Raw genomic sequence first — 16,797 nt, 5'->3', positions numbered from 1 at the left:
CCTCAAATACCATGTTCCAAATAATAAATATCCATCAGCAATAGAGTCAGTGAACACACACTTTAGTGAATATCAATAAACCAACAACTGGAGGTGGATTATGTGACATCAAAACAACAATGGCTAGTCCTACAACAACATCCAACTGATTACCATGATGTATGGATGGATGGTGGTCATTGTCTCTTGAAACAACGTCGTGTTATCATAGCGTAGGTATAAAGAGAGAACGCCGGGTGATTCGGACGCAGGTACACGGAGGTGGCGGGAGAACGAAATTTACATTGCATTGTCAGTGAAATGTAAATGAGTGTAACGCAAGCTGCGGTGTGGCACACGCCGTATTTGTGTTTGTCAATGAGGCAGAGATACAGCTATCTTCTGTCTATTGAGAGAACAAGACACTGACACTAACGTTGCACACGCAGACCGCCAGACTATTAAGCCTCAATTGGCTATCGCCTTGGAATACCTCTCCTAATCATTAGCCAGAGCCATGCGACCCATCAGACACGAAAGACGAGCGATTGGTGTACTACACTGGGTCAATATTCCAGCAAACGATTAAACACTACCGACAGACAGCAGACAGAGTGAGATAAAGATGTGAGGAGAACCCTCTCTGCCCGCTGACACTCACCTCGGCACACAACTGGGCGAGGATCGGTCAACTTCCCAGGTGGCGTAGAGGTTCATGTGCACCGGGCGGTTCGACACGATCGTAACCGGTTTGGAGGGCTGCATGTGCGGCGAGGGGACACCCCCAGTCCGCGGGAGCCCTCCGCGCTCCGACATCCTGGAGTCTTGTTCTTAACCAAGTACACAAAAAAGGGTTCAAACGAAACGATAAGGGGGTATATCCGTGGTGTGACTGCCTGTTTTTTGTCTGGTTCCCACTCTTCACGTTTGCCTAGTAACAATTCCCAAACGCATAGCCCTAGCTGCAAATGCGCAAAAAAGACGTCGGGCAGCCAAAGTTGATCCGGTGTGGAGCTAATCGCCTCGCTATATTAGTGACAACATTGCAGCCTCGACGTCATTTCACGCCGTGAGCTCGCGCTGAAAAAAGCCCCCCAGTTTACTCCACAACTTCGGTCGTAAAATGTTTATCGGTGCAGGAAGCGGAAATTTCCCCCCACGCCTCCTCTCCTCCTCCCCTCCTCACCAAAGTCTCACAATGAGCCGAAAAAAGAGCGACGCCTCTAGTTAAAGACGTACGACTGTTGCTTTGCAGAGACGTGTGGATTGTGGACCGACAACACGAGACAAGTTTTTTTTTGAATTGGCAGTGAAACTCCAACCGATACATTTATTTAAATGTAATTGTACTCTTGATTAAATAAATACATAAAAGGAAAATGTTAGGTTTTTGTTATTGTTATTCATAAAAAACATTAAGCATGTCTTACAATAATTGGATAATCGGTACGTAATGCTTTACGACATGATTGACGTTTTATATTACGGCAGGAGCATCATACGAGATGATTTATAGGCCAGCAAATATGTCAATATATTTTTTAAAGGACAGTGTTTTCTTGTTCGAAGTTTTCTATGCACAAGTTATATTTGCATATGCTCGGATCTTTAAAAAGGCACAGCGGAGGATTGCCCACCCATGCATATCCTGCGCGCGTGAGTCACTGGTGATTGCCCGCGCCCACGACGAGTAGGTGAGAAGGAAAGGGCACGAGACAAGTTGTGCGCACAGGCATTGCGTCATCTGGTAACTTCTGTATACAATCTCACTTTGATTTATCAAAATCCCTGTGAGCTATGAGAATTGCAAAGTTAGAATCTCTCAAGCAGTAAAGATTGTTTTTGTTTTCCTCCATTTTTAAATTTTACTAAAGTGGGAAACAAGCAATTTTTAGAGGCCCTCATTGGTCATTAAGACAGCTTTTCATTTTTTTGTACAATGAAATGGCCCCACGGATTGGGTTATCTGTTTCAACATTAAACACACCTCTATAAATCAAAATAGTTCAACCCTATTTAAAGAATAACAAATGGAAAGCACCGGTCCGCATAGCGCACCAGAGGGGGCCTCTATGGCCGGTGCAACTGGGGCTGTGCAAGGGAGCCTTGTTGCTACTGCGGCTATTTAGGTCACTGTGCTTCTCAGTCGGTCAGGAGAGTCTCGCTCTGGTGAGCCCGCGCTGCCCTCTGGTGGTACAAACGCTCCCTGCATCTTGTCCTCGTCCTCATCTTTCTGAATGGTGGTCAGTGAAATTACAACAGCATGATATCGGTTTTTGAATCCAGAATTAGTGATTCTGTCAAAACAAGAAAAAAACAGCAAAAGCAACAGGACTTTGACTTATTTATTTACAAAAAAATGAAAAGCAAAACTACAATAGAAAACAAAGACATTTCACCCAGCCAAACTTGAATGCACATGACGAAGCTGGCAGCGATTGCACAGAATCAACGAGGATATGTGCACAAGTATGTTTGGAAAAATTAAAAAACCACAAACAGAAAAAGACGTCTTCGTGGCTTGTGTGTCAGGGTTGACCTGCAGTTAAAACGCTAGCTCCGAATCCCCTCCCTCGGCTAGAACTTGAACTCCTTGTATTTCTTGGCCCCTCCCCGGTTGTCCTGGGGCTGCGCCTTGCGTTTCTTTTGCTGTGAGGAGGAGGAGGAGGATTTAAAGGGTGTTGGGAGTAGAACAGTGGGATGGAAGATGAATATATTATAATTAGTGCTGTCAAGCGATTAAAATATTTAATTTAATTAATCGATTAATCGCATTAATGGCATAGTTAACTCACGATTAATCGCAAATCTTTTTTCTATGCTAAATATCCCTTGATTTCTTTGTCCCATTAATTGTTCTCATTTTAATGCTCTCATCAACATGGAGAAGTGCATCGGCTTGCCTTGTGCAAATGTTTTTTTATTGATATCGACATTGGCATATACTGTTCAAAACAGGACGATACAAAAAAAAAGCCTGTAGGGCAATTAAACGATGAGAATACAAACATACTGCCTTGAAAATAGCAGTCAGGCTACTGCTTCTTTGTTTGGAGCCAAAAAAATAAAATAAAAATTGTTTTTAAATAATAAATTGCGTTAATCGCGCGATAAAAAAGTTAATGCCGTTAAAATTGGTTTGCGTTAACGCCGTTAATAACGTGTTTAACTGACAGCACTAATTATAATATATATTATGTTATGTTACTCTTGCGGAAAATCACTAATTGAATAAAGTTATTTTTGGACAAACCCGACTATTTTTACTTTAGGCAGCAGCAGTTTAAAGCAACAACCAATATAGAAATAAATTGGAGGCACATTTTCCGCTCATGACTCTTTTCATCCTCGGAAAAAACACTGGTGTATACGTCTGCTCCTTTAATGTACCAGGGGCGGGTAGGAGCGTCCTCTGGTACATAAAAGAAGCACACCTAATGTGTCCCGAGGGACACCCGTTTGTCCTACGATGACGCCTCTGTGAAAAGGATAAATTATAGAAGATTAAACTGAAATAAAGAATGCAATAATTATTAACGATAAATCGAATTCAAATCGACATCGCGATGTAATGGAACGCTATTTGCAAATCGGAAAGGCTGCGATTGAATAAATACTATAGAATGATTTATTGCTTTTTTTGTGAATAATAGTGAACATAAGGAACTTTAAAAATAAAAATTGCATACTAAATCGCAATATTGGCCGAAATAATCTCAATTCGATCGTTTCACCAATTATAAAGCCCAACGACTCCTTCACCACACACGCTCTCGTCGTTTCATCGCGTACCTTCTGCTTGGCGGCGTGCTCGGCCACCATGTCGCTGAAGTCCTCCTTCTCCACCTGCGCCTGCTGCTCGCGCACGTGCTCCTCGTACTTCTGGGTCATGGCCATGGGGTCCAGCTCCAGCTCCTCAGGCGCCAGGGCCACCTCCACGCCCTGGGACTCCTGCCCGCCGCCCCCGCCGCCCCCACCGCCCCCTGCCTTACGCGCTGCCATGGCCTGGGGGAGGGAGGGAGGGAGAGGGTGGTTAAGGTGGGATGGAAGGGCAACCACACTCACCTTGAAGTATTTAGAGAACTTAAGAGGGAAAGTACTTTATTTTTATCGTCTTTTTTTAAGGGTAGAAAAGGTAGGGTCAGAAATAAGTGAAGATGTAACATAAATAAAAACATCACATACGTAACTTTGAAAGTCCAATTTAAAAAAAAAAAAATAATAATAAAATATATATATATATCCAAGCTCAACCAGCCCACTGTAATGCTCTTAGCAAAACACAGCTCTGCTAAGCTACGTTGCGTGCGCTCCTAGTCACAGGTACACGAGAGATTAGCCGTGGAATGTCGGGAATGTTCACTATCGATTCCGCATCTCACACTCAAGCAAATATGTTCTCACACACACCCAAGAAACAAAGTGGAGTCGGATGTGTTGCATGTTCTGGCTTGCCACAGGGTATGTAGTTCGCACCCACACACACACACACACACCCACACCCACACCCCCACACACACACACACACACACACACACACACACACACACACACACACACTTACCGCCGAGATGTCGTATATGTGCGTGGATGCCATCATGGCCGCCCCCACAGCGCCCGTCCGCCTCTCTGGGAGCACGGTGAACAGCTGGGGCGTCTCGTTGCTATGGATACGAGCGGGAGAGAGAGAGAGTCAAAGTGGATCCACGGTGAGCTGGATGATGCTGACGTCTTAAGTTCATGCGTTATGGTCAAGTGTACCAAAGAAAAAGGACACCGTGTCCCCGGTTTGTCAGTTGGAGAACAGAAGGAAGTAACCAAAGTGTCCAACTTCAAATGTATATTACGATACGGACATTTCATTAACATAGGCTATAACTTGTTGCTACTAGCCTTAAACAAGATAGTTGTACTATTGTTTCATTCTCTGGTAACTTTGGAAGAAAAAAATCTGTTCTGAATATAGTCTGATCTCATGCTAGAAATACGGCATGAGATTCTATTTCTGGCTGAAGTTATGAGCTTAAGAAGTGCTACAAGAAACACACTGTCAACATCTCATCATTTGATTACAGAACCGCTTCCTGCCAAGATCTGAGTGGTTTGCACAAGAGCTTGATATTGGCGATGAGACAGAAAACCAAAAAAAATGTAAGGACACGTGTTCTGACACACGACCCTGGGCATACTGTCAAAATAATCCATCTTTCACGTTAAATATTTAGACTGATACAACTGGCACTAATAAAACTATAAAAATAATAGTTTTAGAGCAACGGCTAAACACTACACATGAAACTCCTATAATTATTACTTGTGAACTCCCCAATACATCTAAACGCCAGTATTGGTGAAAAATAAATCCTGTATTATATCCAACAACAACGTGTTGCTCTTCAGCAACACGTTCTGGGGCTGTAAACAGAAACCCTGACCACAGGAAGGGTCTTTGGAAGATCCCATGAGGTCGTCAGTGAGCTCACCCGTCCATGGCCTCCTCGATCTTCTTCTTCCTCAGCTCAATCAGCTCGGGCGTCTCCATGCCGGCAGGGACGGACGACAGGCCTCCTGGGGTGATCAGCCCGCTGCAACACACACGCACACGCACACACACACACACACACACACACACACAGGATCACCATGTGTCCACAGAGAAACAGCAGTAACAATAGCAGACCGCTCATGATGGGATTGTCAGACCACCGTCAGACTTAGTGACCGCCAAATTCATACACCAGAGGAAATCCCAACCGTTTTGCAAATATTTGGGTTTTGATCTGAATACTGGGGAGGACCATAGTTGCATTTACATAAACAAACAACTTTATATGCACCAATCGATGGTCGGTCTATCCAATGGCGTCCAGAGGCCTTTAGGTCTGCAGGCGTTGATAATGCCCCATGGAAATCGAAAACGAGGTTTCATACTAATACGCATTTAAGCAAATTGGTCTGTAAGAAGGCTACTTTAACGTGTGCTCGAGGTCCAAATGTCGAGCATGTTTTTCCTGAACCTAACTCCTGTTCTGGACCCTCCAGTACCTGTCCGCTGGGGTAAAGAAGCCGGTTTCGTCTGGCTTCTCCTCGTCACTCTCCTCCTCTTCCTCCTCCTCGGAGGACTCCTCGTCCGAGGGCTCCAGCTCCCCCCAGGGGGTGCGGTCCACCTCCTCCTCCTCGGCCTTGGCCTGGGACACACGGTGATATGGTCGTCTTTATAACAACAGGCCCAGCCGGAAGAGTAACGGGGGGCGGCACACTTCACAGAGAAGGACGATTTTGGGTTCCCGGCTAGGCGAAACCAGGAGAATCTTTGTAGACTAAATTGTTTTATACTCTTCTAAGTAAATCGAGAGCTGTTATCAACGATTTCCCACTGCGGGTTAATAGAATAGAATAGAATAATATGATAGAATAATCAGGGTTAGTAGCGCACCCGCGATACTAACGTCTGGCAGTGCCAAAAAAAGGTCAGGTCCGATTTTCTATGCTTTCCCCGCTAACACATCACTTTGTTCCGGCACTTTTTTAACCGCGGCACGTATTGCCGCCCACTCTGGAGCTATTGTAGCGCTGCATTCCAAAAGAACCAACAACCCGTTGCTTCTATTTTAGAACCAAGAACAAAAGAGCTACGAGATGAAGAACACGAGGGAGAATGTGTAATTTGCCTTCAACTGGTCCATTATATGATGCGTGGGAAGGGACCTACACTGGCCATGATGCAAATGTAACTCTTAAGCACTAAAGATATTCAATGGGGGAGGGGGGGGGGGGGGGGAATTGACAAAGACACCAATGTGAACAATATACCGTCCATTATGAGTCCCCATCCCCTTTATACCAACCAGCCACGTCGTGACACCTATTTATAGTTTTTGTTGTCGGGCAGGTTCTGTGTGTTTGTGCGTGTCAGTGAGTGAGAGAGGTATTCACCTGGAAGTCTCCAGCGTTGGTGCCAAACACGTCTCCGTACAGGGGCTTGCCCATCTCGTCCACGGGCGGCTTCCCCCAGCCGCCGGCATGGTAGCCAAACGTACAGTTCTGATTGGACGGGAGACAGGAAGGAGAGAGGAGAAAGGTGAGACGTAGGATAATCAATGTTGGTTGGATGAATCTAAAAAAAACTGAGATAAATAATATAGAATGAGAAAGGAAGAATGGAGAAAAATATAATAGTCAAATATAAAGTCATAGAGAGATGAGGAGATGATGAGGGGAAAAGGGAGGAACATAAGGAGTGAAGGCATGAGGAGGAGAAGGATGGAGGGATAGAGGGCAGGGAGGACTCCTCCAGCCTGGTACCTCTGGGATGGGGGCGTTGAGGCCGGGGATCTTAAGGTTGGGGTACGAGGGCGGAGGTCCGTAGCGCTGCATGGCGATGAGCCAGGGTGGGGGCACCTTGTGGGAGTTCTGAGGAGGGAGGAGAAAAGAGTGAATTAAAAAAGGTATTCAAAAATAAGCATCCAAGAGAAGAACGACTTCATACACAGACCACAGGGCAACAGTCAATCTGCAGGTTTTAACAATTTAGTAGTTTAATAGTAGTAAAACTTTCGGCATATTCATTCATATTGATATGAAATCTATCTTGCAATTATACATAATACTAAATATTTATGTTCAATATGGGATTTTTCATTAAAAAAGGGTTTGAAATACCCATAAACCATTTGTTAGTCCTTGGGGAGAAGATAACATTAAAATGGCAATGATTCAGCAGTACTCACTGGTCCGACGGGCATTCCCAGAGCGATGCGCAACTCATCGGACAAATCTCCTGGCTTCTTCTCCTTGAGACGGGTCTCAAACTCTTTCCCCTGGAGAAACACAGAGGTAGAGCAAGAGAGAGAGGTTGAGAGGGAAGAACACACACCATTGAGCAATCGTTATTGTTGAAGCATCGTAATAGCGCGAAAAACCCCTGCACTTCCCAGGGCTGCCTCTGGAGGGTGCTGACGTGCTACCTCGTAGTAAAGGTCCCCGTGGATGGTGAGCTTGGGCTTCATCTGCCACTTGAAGAAGGCATCGTGGAGCTTCTGGTAGTCGATGTCAATCTTGCCCATCTTGGGACGCACCTTCTCCCTCATCTTGGTCTTCATGGTCTTGGCATCTTCCTGCAAGCAGGGGAAGGGGGGGAAATTCAGTCTCTTCCAAGGGTCCGGATCACTCCTGAACCCGGTAATGAGAGAATTGGTAGCGCTAGCATGATGGAACACAAAAAGTGGTTCCCCGTTTAATACGCCACCATAAACAAAAACACTTTATCTATTCCGAGCTCCAGATGAACTCCAAAAAGGCTTTTTCTATGCTTCTCTTGTATCTACAATGCATCTTTCGAGGCAAACAAAAAGGCCTTTTTGAGACCAAAATCTCTGACATTCGCTGACATGCTCAATTCATATAGGCAATCCTTAAAAATAAAATAAGAAATACCTCTCGGGCTGTGCAATTAACAGAATTTCGATCGCGATTTCTATTTTCGGGACAAACGATCTCCAAACTAATATTGTAACAATCTTCTTTTTCTATAAATTATATTTATTTTAATCATTAAATGTTTAAAAGATGTTGCAGAACAGCTCGATACATATTTGTACATTATTTTCTATTTGAACATTGTCTATTCTTTTAAAGGAGACATTTTAAAGTTCTCAGCTACAAAGTCTTTATTGGGAGAGAAATGCTGAATAAACGCATTATGTGTTCCAACTCAAAGAAAATCCTTTTAATGCTCGTGATTTCAAAATTGTCTGAAATAATCGTGATTATGATTCCATAATCGAGCAGCCCTTATTCCTCCTAGTTCTAGCATTCAACCCCTCCCCCCCACACCTAGCCACCCCATCCACCCACCTTCTCCTGCAGCGCCTCCCTCATCTCCTGGATGCCGGTGCGCTTGATGAACTCGGGCAGCTCGAAGGGGGGCTTCTCTATGCCCCTCTTGCCCTGCAGGTACTTCCTCTTGAAGCACCAGTGGCGCGGCACCGGCACCGTGTTGCGCGTGGCCTTAAGGTGCACCAGCAGCTTGGGCTCTTGAGCCGTCACGTCGTGCATCTCCACCACGTCGGGGCGTGCCACCAGCTGGGGGGAGGGGGGGGAGGGTTAGAGAGAGGCGGACGGGCGGGCGATGGTAACGGTGCTTGAGATAGTACGGCCAGCGACGGTACTCCCCGATGACAAAGACGGTCTTATTGATAAAAGTCAAAGGCAAACCAAAGTCGATTAAAAAAAAAAAGAAATTTCCCTCTCAATTCACCTTTCCATTTTTTAAAGAGAAATCTCACAAAGTAATATGGAGGAATAACAGTTCACGTCTCGACGACAGCGATAGTCTTATTGATAAAGTCAAAAGCAAACCAAAGTCAATTCAACCTGAGAAAATATTCTATAAATTCACCTTTCAATTTATAAACAGAAATCTCAGAAAGTAACACAGAGGAATAACAGTTCAGGCTAAAACTCACTGAAATTTCTCATATCAGACCAGGTGAGTGAGGGGGCGTGCCCGGGTCCCTACCTGTTTGAGCTCGGCCACCGTCAGTCTGTTCATCCTCCTCATCTTCTTCTTGGAGAGCTTGGACACGTCGGGCCTCATGTCCTGCACGGAGCGGAAACAACATCATCATCATCATCGCTTCGGTTCGGTTCCACTCATTCCGTCACTTCTCCAGTGAGGCGCACCGATGAGGGTCTGAGAGTGGACGAACGGGACGTCCGAAGGCAGCGTTAAGAGTGTAGCGATGGCCGAGAGTGCTTACGTCGTCGCTGTCATCGCTGTCCTTCTTCTCCTCCTCGAAGCCCTTCTTCTTCAGCAGGTTGGCCAGGGGCTGGTCCGTCTTTTCCGGCTCCTTCTCCTTCTCTTTCTTCACGTCGTCCGTCAGCTGACAAAGGAGGGAGTGGATGAGTTATATACAGACATGGTTCAGAGGTCACACAGATGTGGTTTAGGGGGCCCACCGACGGGGTTCAGAGGTCCCACCGACGGGGTTCAGAGGTCCCACCGACGGGGTTCAGAGGTTAACTGGACGTGGTTCAAAGGTCACACAGACGTGGTTCAAAGGTCACACAGACGTGGTTTACAATGAGGAGGGAAATCGCTCAGCCAAAATAACCAAAAGGAAACATAAAATATGAAAATAGTCCTGGTTATCGATAGTAAAATTAGATAAATAGACTAATACTTTATTGATCCCAGGGAAAATTCAAAGTCACATATCGAGGCATATAGAACTCTATATATATATATATAGAACTCTACATCTATATCTATCTATCTATCTATATATATATCATATATAATCAGGGATTAAAGTGAAAAAAAATCTTCTGACTGAAATTTTAATCGCGCTACAGCCAAGTCACGTGCAGTGTGTGAAACATGTTCCAGGTTAGGTTACTTGACACCTGCTTAAGAAATACAAATGTATAAGACGTCAGCACCAAATGCAGCCATCACGTTTAAATGCTCGACCAATACTGTTTTACAGGAGGAGGATTTTAAACAGCTGTTCTTTTGCATCTATTGCAATTTTTTTGTTGTCTTTTCAATTACTCTAAGATTTTTTTTTTGCAAAGCTTGTCTCATATTTTACTCTCTAAAAAAAAATCAAGCATCTACATAACTTTTCATTACATGTTTTATTTCAAGTAAACCTTTTATATATAAGAAAATAGAGTCAATTTTAACGGGAGACCTTTTAAATACTCACTATATAATTTGACAATTTTACCGGCGTTGACGTATGACGACATAATACACGCGTGTATTATGTCCATGTTCGAAACTGCATACTACCGTACTGCCGACTACATACTGCGCAGTATGTACTGTATACTGCATACTGAATGTGGGATTCAGTATGCAGTATACAGCAGACCGACTGCACCGCAGTATACAGTATGCAAGTTTCCCAGAATGCATTTCGCGGCAGCGGTAGCGGTAAAGCTGCTAAAAGCTGTTTTAATTCTCGCTTCAGTGCTGTTAATACATCACATTCTTAAGTTTTAATATTTTTTTATGCGAGAAAGTACCTATTACCCCCCCCCCCCCCCCAAAAAAAAAACTCCTCGGATCTACATTGATCTCACAAGTGGCCTCTGTGAACTCCAAATGACGGAAATCCGTCGTAGCGACGGAGAACTTTAATCCATGTATAATAGAGGCATATCATTTAAAAAAACAGCAGGAGCTGGGGCTGACCTTGAACGCCTCGAAGATCCTCTTGAAGAAGATGAAGTTGGGGTCGTAGATCTGCGGTTCCTCCGTCACATACTCGATCTCCACCTCGTCCTCCTTCTCCTTGTCCTTGTCCTCCCCGTCCTTGTCTCCGTCCGCCTCGGGCTTCTCCTGGCCCTGCAGCTCCCGCTTCTCCTGCGCACGCTTCTTCTTGTTCTTCTTCTTGCGGTTCCTGCGCTTGCGGTTTTTCTGGAGGAGGGACAGAAGGACACAGAGTCAGGCTCACTTCCTGCACAAGTCCTCTGGTTGATGCAATAATCTACTGTTTTACTCAAGTACGGTTCAGCAACCGTTTACGCAACTTCATCCATCATGTGTTCAATTACTAAATGCGAAAATAGAATAAAAATAATAAAAGCAGCATTCTACAGATCAACATCGGCCGGTTCTCAAGTCAAAACGTTAACCAGGCTGGTGTGGGCTGGATGGCCCCGACCGCGGCAGAGGACCTACGTCTTTCTTTGACAGCTGTCCGTCGTCTTCGTCCGTCTCCGACATGCCCTGGGCGGAGGAGCCCGTCATCTCAGTGTCGGCTCCCTCGTCATCCTCCTCTTCCTCCTCTGATCAGGAGAAGGACAACGCCAACGCATTAGGACTTTGTTCAGCGGGACGACGCTATTGTCCACCGTGACTCACAAGTGACTCGAGACAAAGGTCTTCCACTATTTAAGTATGGCTGAGGTTGTCTTGCGCTGCGCTAGGAGGCCAAAGGGTGGGACCCTAGACTACATTGAGCATGGAACCCGGTACCTTGGGGCCCCGGTACCTTGGGGCCCCGGTACCTTGGGGCCCGGTACCTTGGGGCCCCGGTACCTTGGGGCCCCGGTACCTTGGGGCCCCGGTACCTTGGGGCCCCGGTACCTTGGGGGCCCGGTACCTTGGGGCCCGGTACCTTGGGGCCCCGGTACCTTGGGGCCCCGGTACCTTGGGGCCCCGGTACCTTGGGGGCCCGGTACCTTGGGGCCCGGTACCTTGGGGCCCGGTACCTTGGGGCCCCGGTACCTTGGGGCCCGGTCTAGGGCGGGGCGCACCGTGTGCTGGGGGGGGCTGGTACCTGTGGGGTCGGTGAGCTGGCCCTGTCGCATCTCCTTCAGCTGCAGGATCTTCTCCAGCGCCTGGGGGATCTTGGGCCCGGCCACGCTCGACTCCTCCCCCTGCCAGCTCTGCAGAAGCGGAGCGCCGACGCAGTCAGAGAGGAGGTGGAAACACACACGCGCACTGAACAGCTGCACTCGGGATTGTAAAGCGGTAGGAATGGATATGAGAGTACCGCACACAGGGAACTATTGCACAAGTCCCAGTCAACAAGAACCCACAGATTGGGCACAGTGTTTGCGAAAGACACCTTCAAACAGACTGTGTTTAAGTCATTTCAACACACACACACACACACACGTTTGGAGGGCCTACCTCTCTGCCGTCCTCTCCGGGAGGGGGGGGGACCCTCTGTCTCTGAGTGGGCATCATGCTCACCCCTGGGGGGAGGGGCCCACGAGGGTCCATACCTACAAACACACACGTAGGATGATGTCATGATTCAGCGGCCCTCACTGACCCAAGCTACAGGTTTGATATGGTACAATGTGCATTTGATGTTATGGATCACGATAGACGCCAAATCAATAGATTCAAATGGTATTAAACGCATGCTAGTCCATCCAAGTGACGATAAGATACAATCAACACGCCCATCGTGCGGACAGAACCGTAAGACAGCGATGCTTATAAGATTAAACATAGCGCCACACACACACACACACACACACACACACACACACACACACCTCTCATGGGGTTGCCTGGAGACATGGAGGACATCATGGGTGGCCTGGGGCCCATGTCCGGCCCTCCGGGGCCAGAGTGTATCTTGGCCATCTGCTGCTGCCTCTCATGCTCCAGCAGCATCGCAGCCTGGAGAGACGACATACAAGATCACCATTAATACAACTATTATACCTCAACACCACCATTAAGATCACTGCCCCGTTAATACAACTATTAATATATAAATCACACCACCGTTAATAAAACTATTAATATAACATCGGACCACTATCAATTACATTAATATAGCATTACATCACCATTTATAACATCGTACCGAGTTGGCTCACGTGGTGACAGGGTATTGATCGACTAAAGACGGGGGGAGGACAATCGCATGACACGCCCCAACAGAGCAGGTTGACATGCAGAAAAACATAGGCCTCAACAACAGCATTCACGGTTAAAATAACTCAACAACGACCACAGTGTTCAGTGTCCTGCTGCCTCACCCTCTTCTGCTGCTCCAGAAGCTCCTGCTCCTCCATGATGCGGGGGTCCCCCTGCCCAGAGAAGACACACGCATTCAATATTGAGGCACACAATCAAGGTTGACACACACAAACACACACCACCTCCTTTCAGGAACAGCCCCAGCGCCTTCATTGGGCTGTGCTTGAGGGCTGATGATGGCGCCCACGTGCCCACGTGACGTGCGCCTCCCAACCATTACAACCTTCCGTCGAAAAGCGACACAGCAGCGAGGGCTGTGATTGGTCCACTCGCTAAAACCCGACACAGAACCGAAACAGGTTAGCGACTGCGTCGACACGGTCCTTTGCGTCGCGTGAACGTGGAACCATGACGGGCCCTTTAGAGCCCAGCGAGGGGGACGACCCCGTGCCGGGCGGCTCCGCCGTCACCTGGGCGGCTCCGCCGTCACCTGGGCCCTCACCTGGTGCTTGGCCCTCTCCTCCTGCTGGATCATCATGGCGGCCCGCTGCTGGGCCATCTTCAGCTGCTCCTCCTGGGAGAGGCCCGGGGGCATGCGCATGCCGGGTGGCGGCGGACCCCCGGACATCATGCTCATGGCCTGCAGCATGCCCATGCCCGGGGGCAGGGGCGGCATGGGCATGGGGGGCATTGGCGGGAGCCCCTGCATCTGGCAGACAAACGGACGGAGAGCATAAGACTGGGGGGGGGGGGGGTAGAGTGACCAACATGAGACTGGGGGGGGGGGGGGGGGGGTAGAGACCATCATGAGACTAGGGGGGGTAGAGACCAACATGAGACTAGGGGGGGTAGAGACCAACATGAGACTAGGGGGGGTAGAGACCAACATGAGACTAGGGGGGGTAGAGACCAACATGAGACTAGGGGGGGTAGAGACCAACATGAGACTAGGGGGGGGTAGAGACCAACATGAGACTGGGAGGGGGGGGGGGGGGGGTAGAGACCATCATGAGACTAGGGGGGGTAGAGACCAACATGAGACTAGGGGGGGTAGAGACCAACATGAGACTGGGAGGGGGGGGGGGTAGAGACCAACATGAGACTAGGGGGGGTAGAGACCAACATGAGACTGGGAGGGGGGGGGGTAGAGACCAACATGAGACTAGGGGGGGTAGAGACCAACATGAGACTAGGGGGGGTAGAGACCAACATGAGACTGGGAGGGGGGGGGGGGGGTAGTGACCAACATGAGACTAGGGGGACTAGGGGGGGGTAGAGACCAACATGAGACTAGGGGGGGGGGGGTAGAGACCAACATGAGACTAGGGGGGGTAGAGACCAACATGAGACTAGGGGGGGTAGAGACCAACATGAGACTAGGGGGGGGTAGAGACCAACATGAGACTAGGGGGGGTAGAGACCAACATGAGACTAGGGGGGGGTAGAGACCAACATGAGACTAGGGGGGGTAGAGTGACCAACATGAGACTAAGGGGGGTAGAGACCAACATGAGACTAAGGGGGGTAGAGACCAACATGAGACTAGGGGGGGTAGAGACCAACATGAGACTAAGGGGGGTAGAGACCAACATGAGACTAGGGGGGGTAGAGTGACCAACATGAGACTACAGGTGGTATAGACCAACATGAGACTACAGGTGGTATAGACCAACATGAGACTACAGGTGGTAAAGACCAACATGAGACTACAGGTGGTAAAGACCAACATGAGACTAGGGGTGGTAGAGACCAACATGAGACTATAGGTGGTATAGACAGCCCATAAGACTAGGGGTGGTATAGACAGACAGAACATGAGACTAGAGGTGATAGACAGACGGACAGAACATAAGACTCTGTGGTATCGAAAGACATTGCACTATGGTTGACAAAAACAGAATTAGACTAAGGTGGCATTGACACTGACAGACACAAGGCCCGATCATGCGAGTTAAAGTGTGAAATAGGCACTGACAGACAGAATTTGACTAATGGTGGTGTAGATAGACAAATATAAACAAATATTTGAGACCACAATGCAGCCCGGTTTGTGTTAATGTTTTGCTCGACATTTGTCTTCTTCACGTATGGCCAATCTCTTTACCTCTTCACGGCATTGTCTGACCCACTAAAGTTGTGTATTAAAGAGTCCTGGGTTACATGGGCAAGGTGTGACCATGTTTAGTTAATTTACCTGAGGGCCCATGGATTTATCATCGTTGGGTTTGCTGAGGAGAACCCCCGTCTGTAGAATAGAAAATAGATTATTGATAACCCATGTGTAAGCCCCAACACTACCAGCTTTCTTGTATTTTTTAATAATATGTATTAAAGAATATATTAACGTATAACGTCAACTGACAGTTGGTTGTAACGTGTTGCTAGTGCTACTTAGTGTGAGACTGAAATAGTATCTAATTCAAAATGAATTCACATTGCACTGAATATACCATTTTGCCAAAATGACTAGCCATCACTAAAACTTCTGCTAGATATCAACAAGTTTACCTGGATCATGTATCCCTTGAGCCTATCGATCAGCTCCTCTCTTGGACCTTAAGAACAGAAACACAAGAACAAATGAAAACAAAAACATAATAACTTTGCTTCAAGCAATCTTGTGACGTTATTTAGGGGTAAATGTTAGTCCTGCATCACTAACTACATTATCTCCGCCGCAATAATAGCATGCAAGAAGGACGCAAGTTCGGCTAATGTTAACCACCATGGCTCTTATTTGGTGAGACAAATCCCGCAATAAATCCAATTTCAGCACGCTTGGAAATCTACTTGTCTTCAATACATCTTGATAACTTGAAAATAAAGCCTCTCGGATTTTAATTTCACGTATCAGGGCCTGGAAGTAGGAACTTACCGCTTCGCATAGCTAGCTAATGTTGACATTGTGCTAATTGTGTTAGCTAAACAGCAGCTCTAGCGAGGCCTGTCTGTGTTTCCCTAGCTCTACTCACCCATGTTTGGTGCTCCCAGCTCCCCCAGTTTGGCTTGCAACTCCGGGTGGCTCCATGTGTTCAAAGCTACAATGGCAGACCCTAAATCGGACTGTAGAGATTCAGTGCCCGGTGGGCCATCGGATGCCATGTTGCACTTCTTTGAATGAACAACGACGGCGGCTGCGGACGACACGCGATCGACGAGAACGGGAATGTTTGTGAAGCATTATGGGAGAAACGACGGAATTATGGGAAATGTAGTCCAAAACACAGTGCGGTAGTTCTGCGAATTTGACACTAGGTGTCACAATTTACACAGAACCTGAACCGACTAGGCGAGTTTTTTAATGAACGTTATAGTTATTTTACACTGTCACTCGTTTTTATTTTTCACATAGTATTTTTGTT

General features: G+C 47.2%; 3 protein-coding genes across 5 annotated transcripts in view; 1 reads left to right on the top strand and 2 right to left on the bottom strand.

The window, feature by feature from the left end:
• LOC132475489 (phosphofurin acidic cluster sorting protein 1-like) overlaps nt 1–1,167 on the bottom strand; it is a 40,234-nt gene extending 39,067 nt beyond the window's left edge. The window contains 1 exon segment of the mRNA XM_060076654.1: nt 641–1,167. Within this exon segment, the coding sequence (XP_059932637.1) occupies nt 641–795 (155 nt within the window). The 5' untranslated portion in view covers nt 796–1,167.
• The window catches only part of LOC132475485 (uncharacterized), a 207,291-nt gene that overhangs the window by 143,088 nt on the left and 47,406 nt on the right, over nt 1–16,797 (top strand). The window lies entirely within an intron of this gene.
• On the bottom strand, nt 2,311–16,616 carry sf3b2 (splicing factor 3b, subunit 2). Of its 2 annotated transcripts, none has more exons than XM_060076636.1 (22): nt 16,408–16,616; nt 15,944–15,990; nt 15,630–15,680; nt 13,938–14,144; nt 13,495–13,545; nt 13,003–13,129; nt 12,629–12,723; nt 12,273–12,444; nt 11,672–11,778; nt 11,183–11,407; nt 9,741–9,863; nt 9,500–9,580; nt 8,836–9,063; nt 7,947–8,096; nt 7,710–7,799; nt 7,285–7,392; nt 6,916–7,023; nt 6,025–6,167; nt 5,463–5,564; nt 4,544–4,643; nt 3,772–3,984; nt 2,311–2,628 (listed from the first exon to the last, which is right to left on the bottom strand). In XM_060076636.1, the coding sequence occupies exons 1-22, from the start codon at nt 16,535–16,537 to the stop codon at nt 2,557–2,559; spliced, it is 2,730 nt and encodes a 909-aa protein (XP_059932619.1). In that variant the 5' UTR covers nt 16,538–16,616; the 3' UTR covers nt 2,311–2,556. The 2 variants fall into 2 exon arrangements, with proteins under 2 accessions (XP_059932619.1, XP_059932620.1); XM_060076637.1 differs by having other exon boundaries at nt 12,273–12,381; nt 16,408–16,615.

The sequence above is a fragment of the Gadus macrocephalus genome, chromosome 17 (assembly GCF_031168955.1).
Source record: "Gadus macrocephalus chromosome 17, ASM3116895v1".
Lineage (NCBI taxonomy): Eukaryota > Metazoa > Chordata > Actinopteri > Gadiformes > Gadidae > Gadus > Gadus macrocephalus.
The sequence above is the reverse complement of the archived record's forward strand: the minus strand, read 5'-3'. Positions and strand labels throughout refer to the sequence as shown.